Genomic DNA, 11,864 nt, shown 5'->3' with positions numbered 1-11,864 from the left:
TTTACAAACATCACACCTTGAATGACAATCGCACATAACATATTAATTTTGTTTTTAACAAGAATAGTCGTCTGAAACCAGAAAAATATATATACAGTGCCGTGCAAAAGTTTGAGACCACCTATGTATTTTTCATACAAAATGGCGTAAAATAACATTTTTTGAGGTTTCAAAAATAATACTTTTTATTCTCAGAAATCAATGATTTTCCGCATATTGTTTCAATATCTTATGAAGAACAAAATAGTAAATATTTAGAAAAAAATATTCACTGGTTTTGAAATGGCAAGTATTTGAATTCAATCACAGATAAAAATGACAAATTTTGTATGAAAATGAATTGTTTTTAGCTATCATTGGATTCAAAGACTTGCCGTTTCAAAACCATTGAATATTTGAATTCTCTAGAATAAATACAGCGTATGATACGGTCGCACACCAAAGGTTGTTTTTACATACATTTTTTGCTGTATTTTGTATGACGGTGTTTCGCTTTGAAATGCAACCTTTTCATACGCTGTTTTTATTCTATAGCAATCATTTTTTTCTAAATACTTACTATTTTTCCATTGAAACAATATGCCGAAAATCATTGATTTCTGAGAATAAAAAATATTATTTTTGAAACCTCAAAAAATGGTATTTTACGCCATTTTCTATGAAAAATACATAGGTGGTCTCAAACTTTTGCACGGCACTGTACATTTTTTCTATTCCGCACACACCTAGTGTGCAAGGGGAAAGTACGAGGGCGACTATTTAAGTTTCTTCAATATGTATGTTTTAGTATTGCCCGATGCAAACCATTGTCATATTCGTAAAGTTGGACATTTTTCATGACCATTTGACTTAACAGGACGAATTTTAGTTTTGTGGTATGGCCACGGTGTCAGTTGGAAAAGGTCAACTTCGCAAAAAAATGAAATTTACAAAAAAGATTATTTCTCATAAGTTTTCAAAAAGAGCTGCCTGCTCAACAGTATTACTTCCGACTCAAGTCGGGGTATGGGAAGGAAGTACCATGCCTTGCCACTGTATACAACTGGTTCACTGAATCCCATCGTCATGGTGCTCGCTACAGTGATCAATTGCGCGATGGTCCTTCGAAAATTGATGTCATCGAGAAAAACTTTGGTGCCGATTGAGTTAGGATCGAAGTTTCTTTTACAGTTAAATTGTGGTATGCCCAAGGATCACAGAGACTCCAATCATTTGGTTCTTCCATGAATTACAACATGAAAAAAATAAATCTTTACGTGTCAACCCACAGTTGCTCAAAAATCGATTGATTTTAATCACATCCAAAAAATCATAACCAATTTGACATAGGATAATAAAAACACGTCTATACGATCGCAATAGAAGCCAAGACATGATTCCAGTAGTTTGGACCTGAAACAAAAACTTGGTTGACTCTCTGAGTCTTCAAACATGAACACAATCGAACAAAAGTTGTTCGTTTGTGAAGTGATAGGGAAAATCGGACCTCATCATTTTACAGTGTTATGTGTCATGTTGCTACCATGCCTTTAGAGGATGAAAGGTCCTTCAATGCTGAATAGTACACAACCATTTGATTGTCAAAAGTCATCACGGGAATATGGAGACCAAAACTCTGAAACTTATAATCCCAAAACATGGCAAAAAGAAGCCCATCAAACAGTCGACTATTTGACCACCCAAAAGATCGAATTGATGCACAATACTCCGTGTACGAATTATTCGGGACCCCTCTGTCCACCAGAGACCAAAATCAATTGGATACAATATATTTTTCGTACTTGAAATTAGGTGCATATTCAAAAAATTGCACTTTTTGGAGTGTCATGTTTAAGCTGCTGTCGTAGCCATACCACAAAACTAAAATTCGTCCTGTTAAGTCAAATGGTCATGAAAAATGTCCAACTTCACGAATATGACAATGGTTTGCATCGGGCAATACTAAAACATACATATTGAAGAAACTTAAATAGTCGCCTACGTATTGAAATGGGTCAAAATTTACGACATCTCAAAAAAATGTTTTCTGGACGTTTCTGAGGTCAGAGAACCCGAATCAGGCCGTTTAGAGCATGGTTGTTGTGGGTCTGTTCCACGTGGTACGTCGTACGTCGTACGTTGTCCTATGTACGCAAAATTTGTCCATCGATTATCTCACCCCCCAGAAAAGTTATTTAAAATTTGACTGTACAGGATGATTGGGGGTCGCGAGGAATAGAAATCATTAGATTTTGAGTGACTTTGGTTGATGGACAAAAATTTCATGTCTGATGTGATACCTATGAAAAAGAGTCCAATTTTCTTCAGACTTAAACACTCATAAATATGTATTGGGGGCTTTCTTTGGCACGAGAAAACTGAATCTGAGGTTAGTTTTGAGATCCAATCAATTTTTGATATAGTTTCTTTGAAAAAATCACAAAAAATTGAATTTTTGTATGGGAGTCATGTCTGTATGGTATCGTAATGACGTGAAACTTTGCGCAGACAATTTTTTACACAAAAAATACGATTCAGAAAGTTTGAAGCAATTTCAATGCAAATGTCTCAAAATCAAATATTTTGCTTAGGAAGTACTCTTAATTTTCGTTAAAATTTCTCAAAACTCTCCGAATATTATTTTTTTGTCAAAAAATAGCCTGTGCAAAGTTTCACACCATTAAGGTAGCATACAGACATGGCTCCCATACAAAAATCCAAATTTTTTGTGACTTAAGTTATGACAAGTATTTCAAAAATAATTTTTATGGCAAAATTACCGTCAGACATATTTTTATAGCGCTTTGTAAGAAAATAGAATACTTTCAAATGTCGTACAAATTCATCATGAAAGTGTGAAAAATATTTTGCGAGTACTTCTGCTATTAAATTAAAGAATATTTCGATGCCAAAGTTGAAACATATTTTTCGGTCTCGAACTTAACGCCGCTCGAAAGGCTTGAAAAATCGAACAAATATTATTTTGAACTAGCTTAATAAAATACGTATCTACCACCGTGCGGAAAAGTTCGTCTTACTCCCGTAAGACTCTTTATTTTTTTCAAAATTGATACATTCCATTGACATGTGACACTCCTTCATTACTGTGTTAGGTATTTTCACTGTACGCTGTGCTAGTGATTCCGAAGCAACAGCACACCTGCATTCAATATAACGCATTCGAAAAAAAAAAACAAAACAAGAAAATAATAAAAACGATAAGAACGCGTAGTATTGAAATCATATTCATGACTATGTAATCTTGTGTGCGAGCATGTGCTAAATTGCACATGGCATCTTTTATCGCAAATATCATGCAGGAATATTATGCCAATATTATTGTTATTGAAGTGCAATTAGCCCCAAAAAGTACATGAAAAAATGAAAGTTCAACCGATCGTCACTTTCAAATCCTCGATAAATATACATCGTAAATTTATGTTTGGAACGAAGAAAAAAAGTATTCAATTTTAATGGCAAACGTGATCGTTTCATTGTAATCAATTAAGATAATCAATGACATGAGTCAAAATTTTAATTTTCCCAAATTTAAATTACCTAACGTACTTTAATACTGAGGTATTCAATGTAACACGTGTCCCACTCAAATTGGCACAACTTACAGGCGTTTATTACACTGCAATAACAAATAAAATGTCTTACATTCGTAAGATGAACTTTTCCACACTATGATCCACAACATGCATTTATTACATATCTTTTACTCAAATTTAAATTCATGAGAAAACTGAATCTGAGATTAGTTTTGTGATACAAATAATTTTCGACGCGCTTTGTATGAAAACATTTCAAAAAAATTGGATTTTTATATGGAAGCCTGTATGACATCGTTATGACGTGAAACTTTGCACAGGTTATTTTTATCACACAAAAATAACATTCTGAAAGTTTGAAGAAATTTCAATACAATGGAGCAAAAAATCCAAAATTTTGTTTGAGAGGTACTTCTAATATTCATTGAAATGTCTTCAAACTCTCGGAATGTTATTTTTGTGTGAAAAAAATAAGCTGTGCAAAGTTTCAGCTCATTACGATATCATACAGGCATGGCTTCCATACAAAAATCCAAACTTTTTGAAATTTTTGTATGAAAAGTGTGTCGAAATTATTTGTATCGCAAATAACATATGTCCATAAAGTTTTGGCAGTAAATTCAGACGTTCGCCATTTGGACAACAAACATACAATATCAAATTCGTTTTTATTGGCGTAAACACCGAAACACCGTCGTGAAAAACATTAGTAAAAATGGTTAACGGCCGCATTCCATCGGTCTTCTCAAAGACCTATGTCACACCACGTCGTCCATACGAAAAGGTTCGTTTGGACCAAGAATTGAAAACCATCGGTGAATATGGTTTGAGAAACAAACGTGAAGTATGGCGTGTAAAGTATACATTGGCCAAAATCCGTAAAGCTGCTCGTGAATTGTTGACCCTCGAAGAGAAAGATGAGAAACGTTTGTTCCAAGGTAACGCTTTGTTGCGTCGTTTGGTTCGTATCGGTGTGTTGGATGAACAACACATGAAACTCGATTACGTGTTGGGTTTGAAAATTGAAGATTTCTTGGAACGTCGTCTCCAAACCCAAGTCTTCAAACTTGGATTGGCCAAATCCATTCATCATGCCCGTGTATTGATCCGTCAAAGACACATTCGCGTTCGCAAACAAGTCGTCAACATCCCATCATTCATCGTTCGTTTGGATTCGCAAAAACACATTGACTTCTCGACCAAATCACCATTCGGTCAAGGTCGTCCAGGACGTGTAAAGCGCAAGAACATGAAGAAGGGACAAAACAGTGGCGGTGCCGGTGAAGAAGAAGATGAAGAATAGATTACACGCCCCCTTACATGAACTTTGATTCGATTGCATCTTTGCTATTGCATAGCAATTTATTTTTGTTGTATTCAGAAAATCAGTTTTACAATAAATTAACAAAATCGATTCAAATTGTTTATTAAAACCTTTATTTATAAGCTATCAATAGCACATTCAAATTACACTTAAAGGGCCATTGTCTTCGATTTTTCTCAGTATGCGTCGAACCTTCAAAATCATGCTTTGGCGGACCAATATGTCGATTTCTTTCAACTTTCTCTCGAACATTCCCGCTAATTGTTGCTTGTTTCAAGTATTTTGGACCTTCGCCTATAACTTACATCCAAAAACAGACGAGAAATAATTAATTTGGTGTCTTTTTGGGAAGTTAAACAGATGGTCCTTTTTTCACGGAAATGTCATATTTTAAGAAGTGAGCCATTATTGCGGTTTTTTCTGCTTGCAAACCAAAATTTTGTGTTAAATCAGATAGTTCTCAATGAATCGATTTCAACAACAATTAGTTGATAATGGAGCATGTAATGGAGGTTTCACCTTACGTTTCAGCACCAAATTCTGGAATATTGGCTCTAAAACACCTTCCAAAGAAGATCCTACCATACAAACATGCCTTTATCAAAGTTCGGTTTGTCGACGTCTCTAGCCTTATATAGTAGTTCATAATCAATGCAAAAGAAACCACTTGCACTTGATTCGTGGTTCGACATAGCGATGAATGTTTCACTGTCCAAAATGATGAATTTTTCAGTGCAAAATGCTATGAGGTGAAGTAAATACCCAATTTTTGACACCCTATTGAATTTTTGCATTACTTATTTTGCTGATTCCTAATGACCGGGTCTAAATCTATTGTTTTGGTTCAAATTTTGATGTGCTGTAACCATAAAAATCACCAAAAACGAATTTTTGCTTGACCAACCCGGTTTTCGGTACTTGATGACAATTTTGGAGGGTTGGAGCATTTAAATAGGGAATACGACCGTACTTTTTGCTTTCTCTAGAATCTTTGTCTTCATACTAAGTCCATGATGGGTTTATCTTTAGACACATGCGAAATTTGTTTTGAACTTAGCCGCCACAACCATTTGAGACACTTTTTCGTAAATCCAATTTGTACGTCTCCGCGAATGGATGTATTTCATTGAATTGAGTTTGATAGTAGTCCCGAGGTACTGATAAACGTGCCGTGTGCATTGGTTGATATTTTTGATTTTGTTTATGTGGCGCAATAAACGCCTGAATTTACTGCCAAAACTTTATGGACATATGTTATAATATCATTTATCATAAGTAACATAAAGTACGACTTTTGGAAGAAAAATTGAATTTTTTCTATGGACATCACACCAGACATGACACTTCACTCTATCAACCAAAGTCCCCCAAAATCAAATGATTTCTATTCCTCGGCACCCCCAATCATCCTGTGAAGTCGGATTTTGAATTACTTTCCTTGGTTGAAAGTTATCGTGTTAACAAATTTTTAACAGCGTAAAGCGTACAGGGTACCACGCACATACATTCAGATATAGAAAAAACGCTACATTCGTGTTCCCTGGCCTCAAAAACACCCAGAAAACATGTTTTTGATGGGTGGTAATTTTTCGACCGATTCCAATGCTTTACCTTACACACTAGGTATGTGGAAAAGTAATACCAAAGTTTGAAAATTGGTCCACCTGTCTTCAAAATATATTCCTTTTAAGAAAAAGGTCAAAATTCGGACTTACGACCATATATACGCACCAAATGAGATCATTGACCCCCGATATTCTTATTCTAGAGCTCAATACCTTTCCAACGATACCTCATACGTCGAAATCGGTCAATCTGTTCGAAAAATTCAGCATTTTAAAAATTTCATATGAATCTCTATGAAAAATCAAAATGTCTGTCTGTCTGTGGCCAATTTTGCGTACTCCATTCTGATCTTTTTGAAACTTTCTGTGATTAAAGTAGACAAAAAACTAAGACTTTTTCGTTCCGGCACTTTTCGATTTGGCCGCCGTGGCCGGCCTCCAAAAGTCACTTTTTGACTTTTGTCCTTACGGTCACCGAGGCACATCCACTTGACACACCCCAGACATATGCATATCGTTGGAAAGGTCTTGAAGTGAGCTATCGAATGGTGCCATTTTCGGTTCTAAAATTTTAATGTGGGGTGGCCAAATTGGCTAAAAACCAAAAATTTACCGTTTGGCCGGACACATGACGTACATTATCTCGAAAACTAGCCTAACTTGATGCATTGAAAATTTCACCGATTTTAGGCCCAAGTCAAAGCTTAAAAACGCCGCATGGCTTATATCTCAGAAAATTCTTGTTTACAAGATGTGGCCTTCGATAGCGCAAAAATGGCAAAAAATTGCCATATTTTCAAACAATCGCTGTGGCACTTAGACTTGACTTACCGCGAACATATGCATTTTTGTTGGAAAGGTCGTAAAGTAAGCTATCGAATGGTGCCAATTGCGACTTAAAAATTTCAAGTTAGGGTGGCCAAATCGGCCAAAAATCAGAATTTGACCGGACACCAGAGCTGGGCACGAACATCAATGTCCGACTGTGATCGGTCGTTCGTGTGCGTTTTTTTCTTTTTTTGTGATCGGTCGTTCGTTCGTTGAAGTTATTAATGGTCGGTCGGTCGTTCGTAAAAATTGAAATGTTCGTTGTGTTCGTTCGTATGTGCGATCGAACACCGAACACGTGCGGACGTCCGGATGTTCGAAGCAAAATTGTGAAATCAGGTTTGTTAAACAATTTATAATTGGACAAATTTAAAGAAAAAAATATTTAAATAAATAAATTTTTAAATATTTTCTAATTCATATAAATTTTCTTCCTCAAGTGTTCAAAATATTAATTTTTTTTTTTACGAAATGTTATGAAATTCATCTATTATTTCATCATTGAAAAAATGAGGTTACTTCTGGTATAGACTATACCTATACCGACCGATCATTAATGATTTCAACGAACGAACGACCGACCACAAAAATATATTTTTTCAATGTACGAACGAACGACCGACTGTTCGTGCCCAGCTGTGCCGGACACATAACGGATATTTTCTCGATGGATAGTTTCTTTTGAGAATCTCATCGATTTATGCCCCAAGTCAAAGATAAAAAAAGTGTATACCACACACCACTGAAAATTTGCCGTCCCCATTATGAGCCATAATTTATGACATTTGTATTTCAAAATTATAAAAATTCATGTGTGTGTAGATGTTTTGAATCTTCAATTTGGAAAATTACCCTCACAAAATTACTGATATCAATAAAAAACCTCTGACGAGGTGAAGAGCGAGTAACGAAACCAAAGTGTGAAACACAAAATTTCTGATATCAATTTTGTGACGAAAATAAATGATAGATAATTTTATCTGTGTACTGTGTGATTAAAAACTTAATATACATTTGTATATTCGGAACGTTGCATTACGTCATCAGTCCATACTGACAGTAAAAAGAGAGGAATTTCTGCAACGTTTTGAATGTTCAACTGCGTAAATACTAGTGCCATTTTTAAACTAAGTAATCCTCATTTGATGGGCTCGGGTATTTTTTATTTACGCAATTCATAGATGATGACGTAAAAAAATTCAGGGGGAAGGGGTGATGGCAAAATTTCGTAGGGGGTCCCTGGAAAAATCCATGGGGGGTCCCTGACGATGTCAACAATTTGTACGAAATGACGATAGAATCGTTTTTTTTGCTCTTCACTTTTTTGGCAAATTTGAATTGACTGCAAATTGGAGTTTTTCTCATATATGTAATTAAAAAAATGATATGTTTCAATTTAAAAAGCATAAAATTCTGTTTTAAATCGTAGCATTGCATTACTTCTCGAAGCAAAAATTGTCTAATATCTAAATATTGAATTAGTATTATTGATGTGAACCGAGCCTTATGACATTTGAGGATCATTTCATTGGTTTTTGAAATGTCATATACGCCGCTTCATTCATACCGAGAATACGTTTGGCGTTGTAAATACCAAGTGAACAAATCAATCTCACATTTCACTACGATATTTATACACTAGTGTAAATTCCAATTATTCCACGATTTTGCTGACAATTCATATTATTTTGATTTGATCTATTTGATTCGAATTTTTTAACACTTGATCAATCGATTGATCCGGAGTTCAGACAGATTGTTGAATTCAAGTCGCCAGGGTTAGTAAACTTAATCATTTTATCACAGTGAAAAATATTTGGTAATTCATCGATAAAACTATTATTTTTAATGATAAATCCAAAATTGAAATACGTGCTTTATTCCTCTACTTCTTGTTGTGAAATTCATTTCATAGCACGTAATATAAGCCATTTATAATATGAAATATATTTAAGTAGTCACACTGTGCGTCTTTTTTTAACTTTAAAAATATGACAGAAACGAGACCCACCGTTTTCACATAATTCGAGTATACTGATTTCAATGGCATCACCCGTTTTTCTCTATCACGTCAGGTTTTTCCACAATTTTCCTAGAGAGTTTTCTGGAAAACCAAAATTGGCTGTTTATACTCTAGTAACATTTTGAATTCATGCAATATCCCAGAGTGGTGACCTATCAGGCGTTGTAGTACGGTTCAAGTATAGTCATGCCACACAATTCGTTTTAAAAAAATTGGGTCATTTGAAAAAAAATTGATTTGGTTATTCCCCTCTGAAGTCACATTTTGAAGTAAAAATGGTATCCATTCAAACGCTCTGAAAATGAGTATTTTGGGGTTTTTTGGCATGAAAAGACCGAATATGATGCTGTTTTTGCTATAAAATTGGGTTTGAATACACTTACCACACAAAAAGTATCCAAAATGGTCAAAAATGACCAAGAATGTCAACGTGTCACTGTCGTGTCGCACAGTGTAATTATTTAACGTGTGAAATATCATTTTATGAAAAAAGTAATGAATTTTACAATTATTCTGCAGTACATAGTTCTGTTGCGTGAAGTGGTACCCATTTTGAATTGGTTCCATTGTTCAGAGAAGAGGAACAGTTAATAGCTTTTTGTTTGAGCTCAAAAAGAATCACAATACTCAATTGTTTTCTTCTCTAAATCACTGCCATTGTTATCAATCCGAAGATTTTTGTCATTTTTGTGTGCTGCATCATTTTGTGTTTGTACCAAAAAAGGAGATAGATTTTTGTTCTGTTGTCGCTCGAAAAAAGTTGATCATTCGTCAATTTCTATAAAAAAAATCTCGATATTTTTGTGTCTCAGCCAGGTATCAAAAATATGAAAAATCATTTAGTAAAAAATATTGATATGGATCAATGAAAATGTCTTAATATCGCACATTCAGTAGTATTCGTTTTTAAACTAAATCGAATGTGTGTGTTTTTTTTTTTCAATAGGAAAATGACGAATCGTTTCAAGTCATCCATACCAGCGAAAGGAGAAACAAAGGATGAGATTACGACGATCAAATGTGCGCTGAAGATAAGCATTCGCCCACAATTCCAGCAAGCATTGATGAGCAAAATAACTGACCTGAGTTTGCAAGCCACTTCAATTTGCGTTTTGGGCTCATTGCTGTTCTTGTTCGAGGTGCAAAAGGCGTACGAGCATACAACTCTGCTTTAACCAAGTGCTATGGTATAACAATCAGCCACCAAAACCGAAGTCGACGTACAAACCACGAGGAACAAAGCTACGAGGACCAAAGAGCTGCCACGTATCGACCCTGAATTCAAAGCAATCGTCGAAGGTAATATGATAATAATAATAATAGTTGATTTATTTAGATATTTTGAACAATTTCATCCCCTTATAAAATAGCGAGTTTTGACTACACAATTCAGTTGAATTTGACAAACATATTTCATTTTTAGGTATTGTCGAATATCGTCTGATTGACCCAACAACAAAGATTTCAGCAATGGCCTCAAGCATTTGGTCAATCAATACACAAACAACGTCGTCACCAATTCAACAACGCATCTTAACAAACACATCACCCAGTAAGTACTTGAAACTGAAGGTGTTCGAATTGAACACAGACGGAGAAGAGGTGGCACAAAAAATTTTGCCAAGTGACATTGAAAGTGTTGTGAAACTGATTATCAAACAAAAAGTCATCAAAGTGCCAATTCACGATCCAAACCAACTCGAACGGTGTGGCATGTTGTATGACGGAAAAACTCCGGATTTCGCCTGGATTTCTTACTGTTTTCGACTATGTTTCAACAAATAACTTCAATAATTTTAGCACTGAAAATGTATATCTTTTTATTTCGAACCGATAAATATTATATTTGCTTTCGTCAAAAACATGAGACGAATAAAAACTGAGAGTCAAAATATAACATCTCGCTTGTTTCACGTTGCCAGTATTTTCGTTTTGAGTGAAAAAAATTTTTTGCAGGGATTCGCCTGGATATCACTCGGATTTCAATTAACGCCCGGACTTAGAGGAAACTCGCCCGGACAATCCGGACCGGATCGACATAAAAAAAATCTGGCAGGCTTAGTTTAAGGCCATGCCAATGTTCCTATCTATGAAAAGAGAGATAGAAGAATATAATACGACGTGGCCACATCAGCACCAAAAGCAATTTTTATTGTATGCTCTGAGGAGAATGGCCTGGAACGATTTTAGACTGCCAAAATACGAACACAGACTACTATTTCTGCAAATGATAACTCTTGAGGAGAGACGCAAGATGGCGCAAGTGTCTTTTATTTTCAAAATTATTCACGGAGATTTAAAGTCAACTTATGTTTCAAACAGTATGGAATATTATGATTCAGCACATGATACCAGAGCATCACCACTATTTGATTTACCAATTAGGAGAACTGATTACACAAAATATGAGCCATTGAATTATATGCTTACATCATTCAACGATTTTTATACCTAAAAAAAGCCAAACTGTGATAAAAATATAATTGATTTAGAAGTAAATTTATCAACGATCAAACTGAGAATAGAAAATTATTTAAAGCAAAACAGATAAATAAAAAAATTTGTTATGGATTATAGAAATTTTAAGCAGT

General features: G+C 34.9%; 1 protein-coding gene and 1 long non-coding RNA gene across 2 annotated transcripts; both read left to right on the top strand.

Moving 5' to 3' along the window:
- The first annotated feature begins 4,228 nt into the window (after positions 1 to 4,228).
- LOC116347232 (40S ribosomal protein S9) lies at positions 4,229 to 4,967 on the top strand. Its single transcript, XM_031777752.1, has one exon. It carries the CDS (start codon positions 4,249 to 4,251, stop codon positions 4,834 to 4,836), a length of 588 nt encoding a protein of 195 aa, XP_031633612.1. The 5' UTR covers positions 4,229 to 4,248; the 3' UTR covers positions 4,837 to 4,967.
- A 3,865-nt stretch (positions 4,968 to 8,832) lies between these two features.
- LOC116347235 lies at positions 8,833 to 11,188 on the top strand. Its single transcript, XR_004201664.1, has 3 exons — positions 8,833 to 9,028; positions 10,220 to 10,572; positions 10,697 to 11,188. It is a non-coding gene; the product is annotated as an uncharacterized LOC116347235 (long non-coding RNA).
- Positions 11,189 to 11,864: the final 676 nt, after the last annotated feature.

The sequence above is a fragment of the Contarinia nasturtii genome, unplaced genomic scaffold (genome assembly GCF_009176525.2).
Source record: "Contarinia nasturtii isolate CC-2019 unplaced genomic scaffold, AAFC_CNas_1.1 Cnas_scaffold_1760, whole genome shotgun sequence".
In the NCBI taxonomy this organism is placed as follows: domain Eukaryota; kingdom Metazoa; phylum Arthropoda; class Insecta; order Diptera; family Cecidomyiidae; genus Contarinia; species Contarinia nasturtii.
Note: the sequence above shows the minus strand (reverse complement) of the source record. Positions and strands in the feature narration are given on the sequence as shown.

Bases quoted from the DNA above. Each gene is read 5' to 3' on its own strand.
- LOC116347232 (XM_031777752.1), top strand. From the start codon at position 4,249: ATGGTTAACGGCCGCATTCCATCGGTCTTCTCAAAGACCTATGTCACA.